Source organism: Ostrea edulis, chromosome 5 (genome assembly GCF_947568905.1).
Source record: "Ostrea edulis chromosome 5, xbOstEdul1.1, whole genome shotgun sequence".
NCBI classification, from domain to species: Eukaryota; Metazoa; Mollusca; class Bivalvia; order Ostreida; family Ostreidae; genus Ostrea; species Ostrea edulis.
Genome location: NC_079168.1, coordinates 82,028,949 through 82,043,467, shown reverse-complemented (window position 1 = coordinate 82,043,467; position 14,519 = coordinate 82,028,949). Strand labels below are relative to the sequence as shown.

Sequence of the window (14,519 nt, the reverse complement as noted above, 5' to 3'; positions counted from 1 at the left end):
ATGGTTTATCAACCAATCCCCTAAATTATTGCAAAAAATAATAATCTAAGATAATTTTATTTGAATATAACTACGTGTATATAGTATATAGATCCGCGTGACATTTAATATCCGCGTCTTCTCTTTGTTATTTGGTTTGATAAACATAAAGATATGAAACATGAAATGCTGTATCATCTTTGATTATGAAATTGTAAGGCCATCAATGAATGAATTTGTCCATTAACATTATTTCATAACACGTGCTGTTACGTGTCTTGGCCCCCAGTGCCTTGTATGACAGTCCTACGCGTCCCGCCCCCCAGCTCTGAACAGTACCTATCGTAGAGCGGCAGAGGACGGGCCCAGAACACGAGAACTTCCTGTTAGGACCCGGTCAGTAAAAATCAAAAGGTAATCTGAATATTACAGTAACGTAAACTGTGTTAAAAGACGAATGTACATTTTGTATTGATGATAATTGTTCTCTTTTTGCAACCATCTATGATTGGAACACCTCCAATACAGTTATAAATGTCATTTCCTTTATATAACTAAGTAATCTGAAAGCAGGTTCTAAAAAATAAATAGATAAATAAAATTTAACAAATTGGTCACATGGTTGATGTAGAGTAAACGGGTCTATCAAAACGAGTTGTAAAAACAGGTCTTCTATACAATACATATGTTGTTGTTTTTCGTCCCATTTGAGAATTTTCCTCTCAAATTTAAGAACGTTAGGTACCTATGCTTAGCGCTTAGGTTCTCATCCAAAATATCCGTGATATTTCTCCTCTTATGTCGGGCGCATGGCGAAGGAACAGGGACTACCTATGTTAGTATCTTGGGTTTGTCGCGAATGCCGGGATCAGGAATCAAACTAGGGACCCCCCAGTTGCTAGCGAGCTCCCTAATTAATTGATGTGTTGCGCCAATAAAGAATTTGAATTCATCGCTAATCTACCGTTATAATGCAGTTTACATTTGAAATAGAGGAGACGGTATTTATATGAAGACGGATCATATATTGAATACAGAATATCCTGTCTCTCAAACACTACAGTGATAATAAGGTATGAACATTCCACCATTTTATCATTACCAAACAGCTGCATGTTTCCGGTTTCCCCTGTTCGGTTTAGTCAGTGGATTACATAAGGCAGCGAATGATGTACCGTAAGACGCCAATCTATTATCACCCCGTTATATCCGTTAAAGCGCGCTTGGACCAATCAGGGGGACCGTATAAAATATGATGGGTATAATCAACTATTAAATCAGTAACGTGTTAAGGACTATAACTGTTATTCACAGGTAAAGTAACCAGTAAATACAATTAGGCCTGGTGACGTCAGTTGGATAGGTACCAAAGTGCTTGGGAAAATGTTGTAGTTCTTTTGATAACTCAAAATGACATCAAAATACCAACTTATGGAGGAATGCTACACCAGAGTTTGATGTGGATGAAAAGTGGAGGATATGTACAACACTATTTTGAAATTGAAAACTTTCAAATTCACTTCATTTAATCTAAAAAATGCAGTTTTAGTTGAAACTGATCTATTAAAAAAGGGAATAAAATCCCTGCTGGACACGATCCCACGATCTCCAGACCAGCTATCGACATGCTAACTTACTGAGCTAATCAGCTAGGCAAAGAGTATTGAAATGAATAGACAAATATTGCTAGTATTTATGTTTTCATCCATGTTTTAAATGGAAGTCGACCATTATGATGGTGTAGAGTACCTCCTTAAAAAATAAAGTTGCCATCGGAATGCCGTGGCTGAATCGATTTAGTGGCCGACAAGGACAGACAGATTTACTAAATGGAATATCAAAATGTTACTTTTTAAAAAAAAAAATCTAATTAAATATAAAATAAAACAGTAAAACGTTAACATTTTTACCTGCATTGTGATGATAACACGACACGGTATGCAGAAAACTCCCATCATAACTCGCTGACGCACGTTATTTAAGATAGCCCCACCCTCATGTGACTTATCAATATTGATGGTTAAAAGTTGAAAAACTGTAATAATTTCCACACATTATAGTTTAATTCAATTAATGACCAAAGAAAATGTGTATGTTGCCAGCTTTTTGAAGTTGTCAGATATACAAAAAACAGAAGTGTAGTTCAACATATACAAAAATCACACATTTTCGTAAAACGGAATAATATTTCATTTCTTTCAGATGAAGGTTGATCAATTGATATTAGCGGTGTGTGTAATCTTCACCATAATCCCAGTCCCAATATCAGCGGCGCTGCCATTATTAGGTAAGTCCCCCACCCCAACCCACCCACGTGCAAATCACATAAAAAAAATTTCGATGCGATTAAAAATGAAACTCGTTAAGCTTAGAATAAAAATAAACAACCCCTCTTCCATCTTTGCAAGCCAAATTTCCCCTCCACTACCCTCATCATTTGGAGCCTTATGCGCCAGCGGGCACGGGAAGGATAGGTGAGGTGAGGTGAAGGAATGGACGGATCGGAACCCATGGCTAGCAAAGATGCGTTCAATGTTTCGAAAACCGCTGAGTTGTTCCTCAATTGGTAAAAGGCAACAAACTTTTTAATCTATATAATATATATGGAAGAGGGGAGACATATATTTAACACGTATAAGAACCTTGACTTCCTATATCAACGGGTACCTTGTAATCTTAATGACGTATTCTAGAGAGTTTTATACTTTAGTGTTTCAGTTCATAATCCCTCACATTATGTAAAAATAATTAAAGTTAAAACAAAAACAAACAAAAAACCAAACACTCGCAACCTCATCGTAAACATTTCTCCTTTTGTAGCGTATGCAGCGCCCGCCATTTTTGGACTAGGAATGTTAGGGGGATTTGGCGACAAGCTTGGGCTAGGAGGACTTTTTGGGAAAAAGAAGAAAGAACCTTCATATAGTCCCATGTTTGGCGGATCCTTCGGGGGCATGAACGCCCCAGATATGTCGATGATGTTCATGTCAGGCTTTCCTCCAAGGGGCCCTGGAGGAATGCAGGGAGGATTCGGCGGAGGAATACCGGGTGCTCCTGGTATGGGAATGGGTGGGGCTGGACTTGGAATGGGTGGAGCAGGACTTGGTGGGATGGACATGGGCTTAGGGGGCGGCATGGGAATGGCTGGTCCCGGTTTGACAGGCGGGTTTGGGCAGCAGACAGCGAGATTCGGACAGCAATCGAGGAGTCAGGGACTATCGGGATTCGGGAGGAGGCGTCGACGACGCTCTTTTAGGTATGAATGTAAACTCTGTCTTATATCAAAACAGAACATCTAGGCCACACATTACAAAGTTAGCCTTTCCTTCAAAATGATTTACATGTGCTAGCTTGAAATGGTCTTTCATAAAATGTGATATCTCGATCTGCCTATCAATCGATCGATCCATCCATCCATCCCCAAATGATAATTTCCCAATAGTCATATGTATAAAAATAATAAGTCGCAAAGGGGTGATAAACAATAAGTCTGTCTTACTTAGAGGTTCGCACCTGAGATTTGGAATAATATCATTTTTTTTGGGAAGTGTATTTTTATTCTACATTAAAACACCCTTGTAAGAAAAAGATATTATTGAATTGAATTTCCAAATTGATTTTGCAGGCTGTGATGGCGTTGATTCTGAATTCTGTGATACCTGTCTTAGGATCCATGTGCGATTCATTGTTATACATGTGAATAAAATCTGTTGGAACATGGATTGTGTGTCAAGCGTCTTGTTAACGTCGTCATACATGGTCCTGGCGTATCCTCAACCTTATTGGTTAAGATCTTATCAATTTTGTTTAAAATAATGATCGCGTTTTCGTGTATGTGGCAGGATAACCTCCGAGGTCGAGAAATGTTGTTTTGAAATATAAAAGCCGGGGCTTTTATATTTCAAAACAACATTCCGAGACGAATGAGGTTATTCTACTACGGCTCAGAGATTTTCCTATATCGCTACGAATTTGATCACTGTGATGTCGACACGTCATGGCAGTTTCCGAAACGGCCTACATTTTTCTATTGCTGGCGAAAAGGGTGAGATGGTAGGGGTATTTTGAATCTATTTTGAAAAAATAAATTATTTCAAATATGTAGTTTGATGTTAACAGATTATATCAGTTGCTTTGAATACACAATTCAAGAAAAACTTCTTTGTGCATCTCCATGGTTACTTGTGTATCGTTCTCGGAGACGATCGGTTTGTACGGAATGACAAGTGTTCTTCATGCAATCATTTATGAATTTGTTTTACAACATATATTGATTGCTTCTTTTTTTTAGATTATAAAATTGAAATTTCAGTTATCGAATTTATTGTTGCATTAGCAAAATACAAAGTGCAGTCGAGAAGAGTATCAATTTTCTCATAATCAGTTAAATTGCGTATATAAAGGTATATATCCCAGAATAATGACCGCGGTATTCCTTTGATCTTTGCAATAACCACGGTAGAATTGTTTGACGTCCCTTCTAGAAATTGTCACTCGTTTTGGGACCTGTCACCAGGCCCGGAGGTTATAAAACTTTTTAAAGCACTTTTTCATACTCGAACTCTGTGCTCTTAATCGTGCTCATGCTCAAAAGTGAAGGTTATAAAACTTATAAAATCATTATCATACTCAAATGGAGTATATGCTCAACATTTTTCGAGTATGTTTCGAAGCTTGATCAGAGTTGTACTCAAAACAAACATGACTGAGTTTGAGTATGAGTACAGTAAAAGTTTTATAACCTCTATGCCAGTTGTAGGTGAAGTTCCACAAATTTACACCAAAAATCTCATTCGTATTGTCTTTTTAAGCAAATTGGTTAGACTTCTTAAAGAAACAAAAGAAGAGTCCACAGCATTCGCTAGATGATTAAGTGATTAAAAAATACCTTCTAGATATACACAAGAAAACAACTTGACACAAGCGCCAAAGATATCAGGACCGAGTTTTACTAAAGCGTCAAAGATATCAGGACCGAGTTTTACTAAAGCGTCAAAGATATCAGGACCGAGTTTTACTAAAGCGTCAAAGATATCAGGACCGAGTTTTACTAAAGCGTCAAAGATATCAGGGCCGAGTTTTACTAAAGCATCAAAGATATCAGGACCGAGTTTTACTAAAGCATCAAAGATATCAGGACCGAGTTTTACTAAAGCGTCAAAGATATCAGGGCCGAGTTTTACTAAAGCATCAAAGATATCAGGACCGAGTTTTACTAAAGCATCAAAGATATCAGGACCGAGTTTTACTAAAGCGTCAAAGATATCAGGACCGAGTTTTACTAAAGCGTCAAAGATATCAGGGCCGAGTTTTACTAAAGCATCAAAGATATCAGGACCGAGTTTTACTAAAGCATCAAAGATATCAGGACCGAGTTTTACTAAAGCGTCAAAGATATCAGGGTCGAGTTTTACTAAAGCGTCAAAGATATCAGGACCGAGTTTTACTAAAGCGTCAAAGATATCAGGGCCTAGTTTTACTAAAGCGTCAAAGATATCAGGACCGAGTTTTACTAAAGCGTCAAAGATATCAGGGCCGAGTATTACTAAAGATCGTAATTCCGTCATAAACACGGGCTTTATGACTGATTTTACGGGTGCGGAAACTAGAGCATCAAAGATATCAGGGCCGAGTTTTACCAACGTAGACGTAACTGCAGTCTTTATGACTGATTTTACGGGTGCGAAAACTCCGGTTTACAAAAGGGCGTGCTATGAAACTGAACGAACATCTAGACTAGCCCTACGTAGGGATAACAAACGTTAATTCATATAGTGGGTTTAATAGACCTAGCTCCGCCTAGCAGCTAAGAGTTCAATAGACCTAGATATCCAGCCTAGCAGCTAAGCTAGCTGCTACGATCCTCTAACCTCTATGATAGATCACCTGAAGTCACTTGTTTCTGTAAATATATACTAATACTAACACGTGTTTTTATTAGTATACATACGTCGTAACTTATTTACAGACCCAAGTGCCCGTGTGGCAGATACTGAAAGAAACCCAACTGCGATCCATCTATTAAAAACAGAAGACTTTTCTGGAGACTGTCGCTTTGGAAAATATAATGAGACTTTTTTTTAACGTGAAGAGATGACGTTAAAGTACATAAAGGGCAGTACAGACAACACTGGTATTAAACTGATGATAGCAACGATCGTTACTATCATCCCAAGATGGCGGAAGGAAATTCGGGTAAAACCATGTTTATACTTATTATATCTATTTGTATTGTTTATTTGCGAATGATATGTAGGTAAAAAATATCATACACTAGCAACAATTACGATCAGGTGTTATTTTATCTTTTACTGATACGGCTCATATGAACAGAAAATTCGTCGTTGAAAAAACAGCGAGGATGATAGTAACGAAAGTAAAAGTAAAAATAAAGATGATAGTAACGGAAATAAAAGATGATAGTAACGTGAACTTTTGAGTCGCATTAACGTTCTTATTTGTACACAAACTGTCATTTTAATTTTTCCCTATCTTTTCTATAAGTGGAGGGACGGGAGGACCTTTTTTCGGGACTCCGAGATTGGCTGATTTTTTTTCAGCGGGAATTCGGGATTAACCTTATTAGGATTCGGGATTTGCCCTTTTTTCGGGATGCTGGATTATTAATTTTTTCTCTCGAAATTCAGTATTTTATAAATATTTCCCGGGAATCCGAGTTCAGACCCCCTCCTATCCAGCCATATATAAGATTACGGAGCAAATTTGATTATCTCTTATATTTACTTTATTCACAAGAAGTATGGTGAGTTATTTCCATGGCATTTTGTTCTAACTGATGCACGTTCAAGCTTCATCATAATTTAATATTGATATTACAACTTAGAGAATATATAAATTTTCACTATTAGAAATCTACTTGTGGGGAAAAAAAGTAAAAAATTGTGAAAATGTATCTGTGTCAATTCATTACACATTATACAACAACCTGTCTTAAATTTTAAGAGATTTTTTTGAACAGATTGCAGCAAGAAACGAAATGCATATAAAAAAAATTCCTGTTCAAACAAAACGCAACACCCTCTTATCTGACCAAAGTTTAAAAGTCGGCCAAATATTTACTGTTTCAACATTTATTAAATTTTCAGAAATGGATAACGTGAATATTAATATGGAACAGTCTTTGAATCAGACATTGGTTGTTATAAGTACTTTTTATGGTCACATAATTGGTGTTACATGTATATCATCTGACAGTATCTTGTCCATCTATCAATTGTTGTGGGTATCTTTGGGTTTTTTTAAGTCATGTAAGTTTAATATATGAAAGCTTTGAAATTCACGAAATTTCAGAAATCATTAAATGCTTTTACTTTTACTATGGTCTTAGACATACATCTCTATTAGTGTTTTTTATAACTTATATAAAAATAGTATATTAATTACAATGCATGCACATTTAATGATTTAGAAAGGGTACAAAAGTGGTCTGTAGACTGTAGACTTTTTAGCTTCGTTTTAATAACACTGAATCTTTCCATACTGGTGGATAATATGTTTAATATTTGTTTAATGTTTGAGAACTGAATGAATCTTTTAAGATATGAAGACTAGATAAAACAACACCAAAATTGTCCGATTTGTATCTGTCCTGTTTTGCTCTATTTTAGGATGTTTCTTTACAGTCGGTAGATGGTATTATTTTTTGTTCTACACTGTTCGAAAATTTTTGAATTGTTCTTAATCACAGGATTATCATCTGTATACAAGTTCCTCTTTATGTTTGTTTGCTTTGTTTTAATTTTGATTTTGCATGTCATGTTCATTCTTTTTATATGTTAATTTTCAACATATTTATGCAATTTCATGTTTCAAAATCTTTCGAATAATGTAACATTCAAATAACACTTTCATATACGTGTATATAATTATGGTTGATTGTCTACATATACATCCTTTTATCGTTACTATCATCTTTTTATCGTTACTATCATCCTTTTATCGTTATACTATCATCTTTTTATCGTTACTATCATCTTTTTATCGTTACTATCATCTTTTAGTCGTTACTATCATCATTGATACATATAAGTTCTTACGTTACTATCATCATTCATTTCCGTTACTATCATCCTCGCTGTTGCTAGTGTATGATATTTCTTACCTACATATCATTCGCAAATAAACAATACAAATAGATATAATAAGTAAACATGGTTTTACCCGAATTTCCTTCCGCCATCTTGGGATGATAGCAACGATCGTAACAATCGTTACTATCATCAGTTTAATACCAGTGAGACAAGTCGGTCCCCGGTAGTTCTTGTAACATGGTAAACAGTTCGCCTAGCTTGTAATATCCCATACAAAAATGTTCCATTCAGTGCATTAACATTTTACACAAACTGAATATTACAAATATACATTATTATTTTACTAATTTATTTCCATGTAACCTTCACCTCAATTCCTGTCTAAATACGTGTACATTTGGACATATCGTGATGAAGAATGACCTGACTTTGTCATAATTTCACAGCCTAGTTCATTTCAGTTTAAAAAGAGTCGATGTTTATTTCCCAACGTTAAGAAATGAACCGGGTCATTTTTCAAATCCTATGTTGCACCAGCACGACTTTAAAAGGTGTGGATTCACAATTTTCTCCAAAATTTTGTTTTCCACTTTTAAGTATCAAAATCTATCTAATATGTTTAAAAGATTTCAAATAAAACTTAGGTTATACATTATCACATAAGCTCATTTTAGAGAGTTTATAATTTGTTTTGTAAACAAAGATTGCGGTATGATATTGTTTACGAAATTTTCAAAAGAAATGGATATCGATCTAAGTTTATCATACCTTTCACATTTCAAGCATTCTTCGGGTAAAATCTATCATCTAAAAGTTAAAATTTGTGACTATGCAAAATTAAAACGCTTTATATTACAAAATTAATATTTCACTGGTTTATTTATATACATAAAAAGACTCGAGTCTTTGTTTACATAACACAACTTTAAGGCTAAAATATTGCTTTTATTCTTGCATTCAGAAGGTCAGCATTTTGGCTGTCAACATTAAATGAGTGATATTTTTTAACATTAATTCTTTTCTGAAACTCTAGATTGGTCCTTAGGTGGTTATCCTTTCCGACTATTCCATCCTCAAGTGGTGAGGTTGATTAAATCTCGATAAAATTAAGAATTTCAGGTTGTGGAATCTGAGTAAGAATGCAATAAGATGAGGTGGAATTAAGGATTTCATATAGGCTATATTAGTCAAAGAAGCAAGACGAAAGCAAATGGAAAATTGAAATATAAAAATGTGACACGGAATAAGGATGCCATGCAGCAAAATAAAATTTAGAATTAAGAATGGAAATCGAAAAGTTATATCATAAGGTAATAATGGAATTAAAAATGTCATACAGTAAAATCAAAGTTAGAACTGAGAATACAAGAAGGATTATAGCGGTAATTTCCTTCAATCGGCCAATTCTAAGGATAACATACCCATGAAATCGAAATAAAAGACACCACAGAATCGTCCACTTCTGCTTCATACTTAGATATTTTATTGACAGTAGATACTAACGACAAACTAACAACTCAATTTTATGACAAACGGGATGATTTCAGCTTCTCCATCGCCAACTTCCCATATTCATGTAACAATATTCCATTATCACCTGCATATGGTGTTTATATCTCTCAACTGATTCGATACGCAAGAGCTTGTTCTGCATATGGTCAGTTTTTAAATCAAGGGAGGCTACTGACAAACAAGTTGATGGTATATGGGTTTCAACAGTCTCGTTTAAAGTCAGCATTTCGCAAATTCTTCGGTCGTTACAACCTATCATTGGATCAAATGCTGTCTGACGTGTTTCACACCGATTGTTAGGCCGCTCGTGACACACTGATTTTGACTACGGATAACACCGTTTACCTGATCAAGATATAAGGCTCACAGCGGGTGTGACCGGTCAACAGGGGATGTTTACTCCTCCTAGACACCTGATTCCACCTCTGGTGTGTCCAGGGTCCGAGTTTGTCCAACTCTTTATTTTGTATTGCTTATAGGAGTTATGAGATTGATCACTGTTCGTTATCAGAATATCTTCACCTTTCATGAAATTCTTATCTCCGTACTTATACTTACAAGAGCCGGTTACTATCAAGGGAAATTCAAGACCTCGAAATTATGAGAAAAGTTCTCGAAATTACAAGCTGGTTATCTCGAAATTCTCAAGATAGCGAAATTTTTTATGGGCCTAGGGTGTTTTAGTGTAAAAATCAATATTCGGAAACAATCGATTAGGCGTGAATATGATTGCTTACCATCCCCTTTCCGGTCCGTCGTCTCTATCTCCGGTTATCTGCGGCTTATCTTTTTTTATCAGTTACATTCAAAATGAGTATTAAAATCTATTCCACACGGTAAAGATGAAAACCCCCTCCCTTTGATCCATACACCGAGGAATTCTATAATAAAATTTGTCTCCCTTTCCATGTTTTGGAAATCAAAATTCATGATAGTTCTAATACCATCAAAGACGAGAACATATACGGACCCGTGTCGCCAGGGAAGGGGTGTGATACATTTTGTACATACTGGTTTGAAACTGAAATTGTTGAATATGAATATTTGCAGTTATTTTCATAACATTATCAAGGATATGTACAGGAATTCCAAAAGCATGTGTTAGAATTGGAGATAATCTTACTGGTCCATTTTTGATTAACCTTGGTGTAAGACAGGGGAAAAATATAATCCCCCCTCTGTTCAAATTTGCCATTGTACCTCGAAAAATGAAAAGATAGCGTATCACTTCAAAATGAAAAATTGAATTATTTAATGTATGCAGACGATATAGTAATGTCAACATCAGCAGAGGGTTTACAACGGAGAATAGATATCTTAGAAACATATTGCGATGATTGGTGTTTGAAAGTTAATGTTAAGAAAACAAAAGTTATTGTCTTTTTAACAAGTTGGGAAAATAATGCAACTACTTGTTAATTTCAGAACAATCTCATATTGAATATTCACCTTCTTAATATAAGTACTTGGGTACCTTTTTTCTACATCTGGCAGGTTTAGAACTGCTAAATCTGAACTATATAACATAGCCCTGAAGGGATTTTATAAATTCAAAATTATATTTTCTAGTTTTAGCACCAGGAATTAAAACAAGTATTCATCTCTTTGACCAGAAAATAAAACAATTTCTAATATATTATCCTGAAATATATGAGATGGATACATGGGTTCAAGGAATGAATTAAAGTCATCATCATTTGATTCAGACAAACTTTTAAAATCACTCCACCGTGAGAAGCTTCACAAAACATATTCTAAATGTATTCTTGGTTTGCATAAGAAAAGTCCAAATTTTGCTACACTATCAGAATTAGGGAGATTCCCTCTACATTTAAATATGATATTTTGAAATCAATCATTTGTTATTGGTACAGACTTGAAAACCCAAACGAATTTAAACTACTTCGAGATACTTACTGTATATCGATATGTTGTAAACTATTCTGTGATAAATACATTGAAATATGGTACAATAATCGGAGTAAATTGATCGATGGGAAACAATGCATCTATTTTAAAAGGAAGTTACCTCCTGAACTTTTGAACACAACTGCACAGGATGCTACAACTAAGTATTTACTGGTTCAATACTGATTCCAATGGTGCAAACGTATTACACATCTATTACTGAACCCTATTCAGTTGTTTGTGTCCATTCAAATTTTAAAAGGGTTTGGCAGGGACTATATTTTGTGGCAAAGGATTGATAAATAAAAAAAGTCCTAAATCTGCATGACTTTACAGATTCTTTTTCATCCAATATATAATCTTCTATATCTATCCAATACGTGTATTTCAGTTTTATAATTTATAAACTTGTTTGTAAGGCTCATTATTACAACTGTATTTTAAACGAACTTGGCATTAACTCCACTTTTGGTAATCGTATTTATACTCCAACTGCCCTTTCAAAAGATGAAATTCTTCAAAACCATGCTTCAGTTTTAGGCACAGTTGGTATCCCAGTCGATGGGTCGAATGAATATGAGTTACCGTACCTATACTGGATTCCTAAACTACATTAAAAAAAAACTTACAAACAAAGATACATCGCTGGATCCAGTAAGTGCTCTACCAAGCCCCTATCTTTGATCCTCACGAAAACATTAACAGCTGTGAAGGAGAAACTTCAAACTTACTGTGCGACTACATATGCCAAAAGTGGTGTAAATCAAATGTGGGTTCTAAAAAATTCTAAAGAACCTTTAGTTAACTTGAAATCGCAAAAGTTTTCTCAGATCAACAACATCAAGACCTATTACTTTCCAACACTTTACACGACCATTCCTCGTGACAAATTAAAGATTAGACTTTTTGACATCAAAGACAGTTGCTTTTTCAACAAAAATGGAAAACAGAAATATTCATATCTAGTGACCAGTCATCCAAAAAATTCCTTTGTTAAACACCACTCTGATTCCACGCACAAGTATTCTGAAGTTGAAATAAAAAATATGCCAGAGTTCCTCATTGACAATATCTTCGTGATCTTTGGTGATCGGGTCTTCCAACAGTTGGAATTCCCATGGGCACGAATTGTGTTCCTTTGTTAGCTGACCTGTTTTTATATTCATATGAAGCAGAATTTATTCAGAAACTTCTACGTAAGAAGAAAAAATCTCTTGCTGTGGCCTTCAGTTTAGATATATCGACGACGTTTTATCTATTAACAATAATAACTTTCATTCATATGTCGATTCGATATTCCTGCAAGCTCGAAATAAGACACCACAGAGTCGTCCACTTCTGCTTCATACTTAAAGACCCAATTTTAAGTTAACACCCCCAAATTGTAACCTGCCTGTCAATCAAACATTTAACAATAGATCTCAGGTGGAGTGACATCTGCAGACACTGTGGTCTGGGGCTACCCCAGAGGGATGTTTTGATAACAATAACAGCCAGTATCTACAGGAATTCTTTAGATCTTGAGGAAGACCAGTATACCCGAGTTTTGATAGCAATGACCTGTCCACAACTGCCATTTTCTTGTAATTCAATTGTTTTTAAAAAGGCCCCTGAACAATGCAATTTCAATATAATTGTAATTTCCCCCCTCCATATACCTGTACATGTATTATAGATTACACAATGAGAAATCAAACAATGATTTGCACAATAATTTTTAAAACTTGTAACCTATTGAAATAATTTATGTCATCAATTTATGATACCTCTATATTTATAACAGAAATTATTCATTAAGTCAATGAGAGAGAGAGAGAGAGAGAGAGAGAGAGAGTGGGTGGGGGTGTAGAATGTGTCAGCTACCCTTAGGAATACAACCATTATTCAAACACTATGGCCACAGAAACTCTGCAGAGGTCACTGAGACAGGTCCTGTGTATATCAAAACTATATATATAAAAAAAAGCAGGACAGGTAGATTTCTACCACCTTTTGTCTCTGTGTATTTATTTGAGTGCCATGGGGTATAGCAGTTAACACCTTGGTAGACCCTGGCCACTCCAGGTAAATAACATCTGTTTAGATTAGGCTCCGCCTACATTTTTACTGACCATACGGTCATGAGATGGGTCTTTAAGATATTTCATTGACAGTATATATTAACGGCAAACAAACATCTCAGCTTTATGACAAACGGGATGATTTCAGCTTCTCCACCGTCAGCTTCCCATATTTAAGAAGTAATTATTCCATTATCACCTGCATATGGTGTTTCTATCTCTCAAATGATCCGATACGCAAGAGCTTGTTCTGCGTCAGTTTTTGAATCAAGGCAAGCTACTGACAAACAAGTTGATGTTACAGGGGTTTCAACCGTCTCGATTGAAGCCAGCTTTTCGCAAATTCTATGGTAGTTGTAACGATAGTTTGCCAATACAACCTATCATTGGGTCAAATGTTGTCTGGAGTGTTTCATACCATTTGTCAGGCTGTTCTTGGCACACTGATTTTGACTACGGATAACTCCGTTTACCTGATCAAGATATGGGACTTACGGTGGGTGTGACCGGTCGACAGGGGATGCTTACTCCTCCTAGGCACTTGATCCCACCTCTGGTATGTCCAGGGGTCCGTGTTAGGTCAACTCTCTATGTTGTATAACTTATAGGATTATGAGATTGATGAATGTTCGTTATCTTCACCTTTCATGATACAAGTAGTGGAGACTTGGAACTAGTTCAGATGTTGCAATTTATTGATTTGGTTGATATATTTTTTCCAAACAGAACACCGATTCTTTAAAATATCTAAATTGATTTACTCAAAAATTTTGTATAAAAATTCAATATTTTCCCCAATAATTAAAAAATTTTATCCCCCCACCCACACTTTTAAAATTTCCATTTTAAATTTTAAAACAAGACCTTGAAAATTATGTGGAATTTTAGAAATATACATTACTCCTAATATGTTCCTTTTAAAGGGACTGATTCACGATTTTCTCCGAAATTTTGTTTTTCATTTTTGATAATCAAAATCTACTGTCTAATGTGTTTAAAAGATTTCACA

At 35.3% G+C, this 14,519-nt stretch overlaps 1 protein-coding gene across 2 annotated transcripts; it reads left to right on the top strand.

Annotated features, from left to right (window-relative positions):
- Positions 1 to 120: 120 nt before the first annotated feature.
- LOC125651544 (acanthoscurrin-2-like) lies at positions 121 to 3,701 on the top strand. 2 transcript variants are annotated; one of them, XM_048880194.2, is made up of 5 exons: positions 197 to 393; positions 973 to 1,052; positions 2,182 to 2,266; positions 2,800 to 3,235; positions 3,605 to 3,701. In XM_048880194.2, the coding sequence occupies exons 3-5, from the start codon at positions 2,182 to 2,184 to the stop codon at positions 3,609 to 3,611; spliced, it is 528 nt and encodes a 175-aa protein (XP_048736151.2). In that variant the 5' UTR covers positions 197 to 393; positions 973 to 1,052; the 3' UTR covers positions 3,612 to 3,701. The 2 variants fall into 2 exon arrangements, with proteins under 2 accessions (XP_048736150.2, XP_048736151.2); XM_048880193.2 differs by lacking the exon at positions 973 to 1,052 and having other exon boundaries at positions 121 to 393.
- The last annotated feature ends 10,818 nt before the right edge of the window (positions 3,702 to 14,519 follow it).

Coding starts and splice junctions, on each gene's coding strand:
- LOC125651544 (XM_048880193.2), top strand. CDS start 2,182: ATGAAGGTTGATCAATTGATATTAGCGGTGTGTGTAATCTTCACCATA. Junction 2,267..2,799: donor AGCGGCGCTGCCATTATTAG/GTAAGTCCCCCA, acceptor CTCCTTTTGTAG/CGTATGCAGCGCCCGCCATT.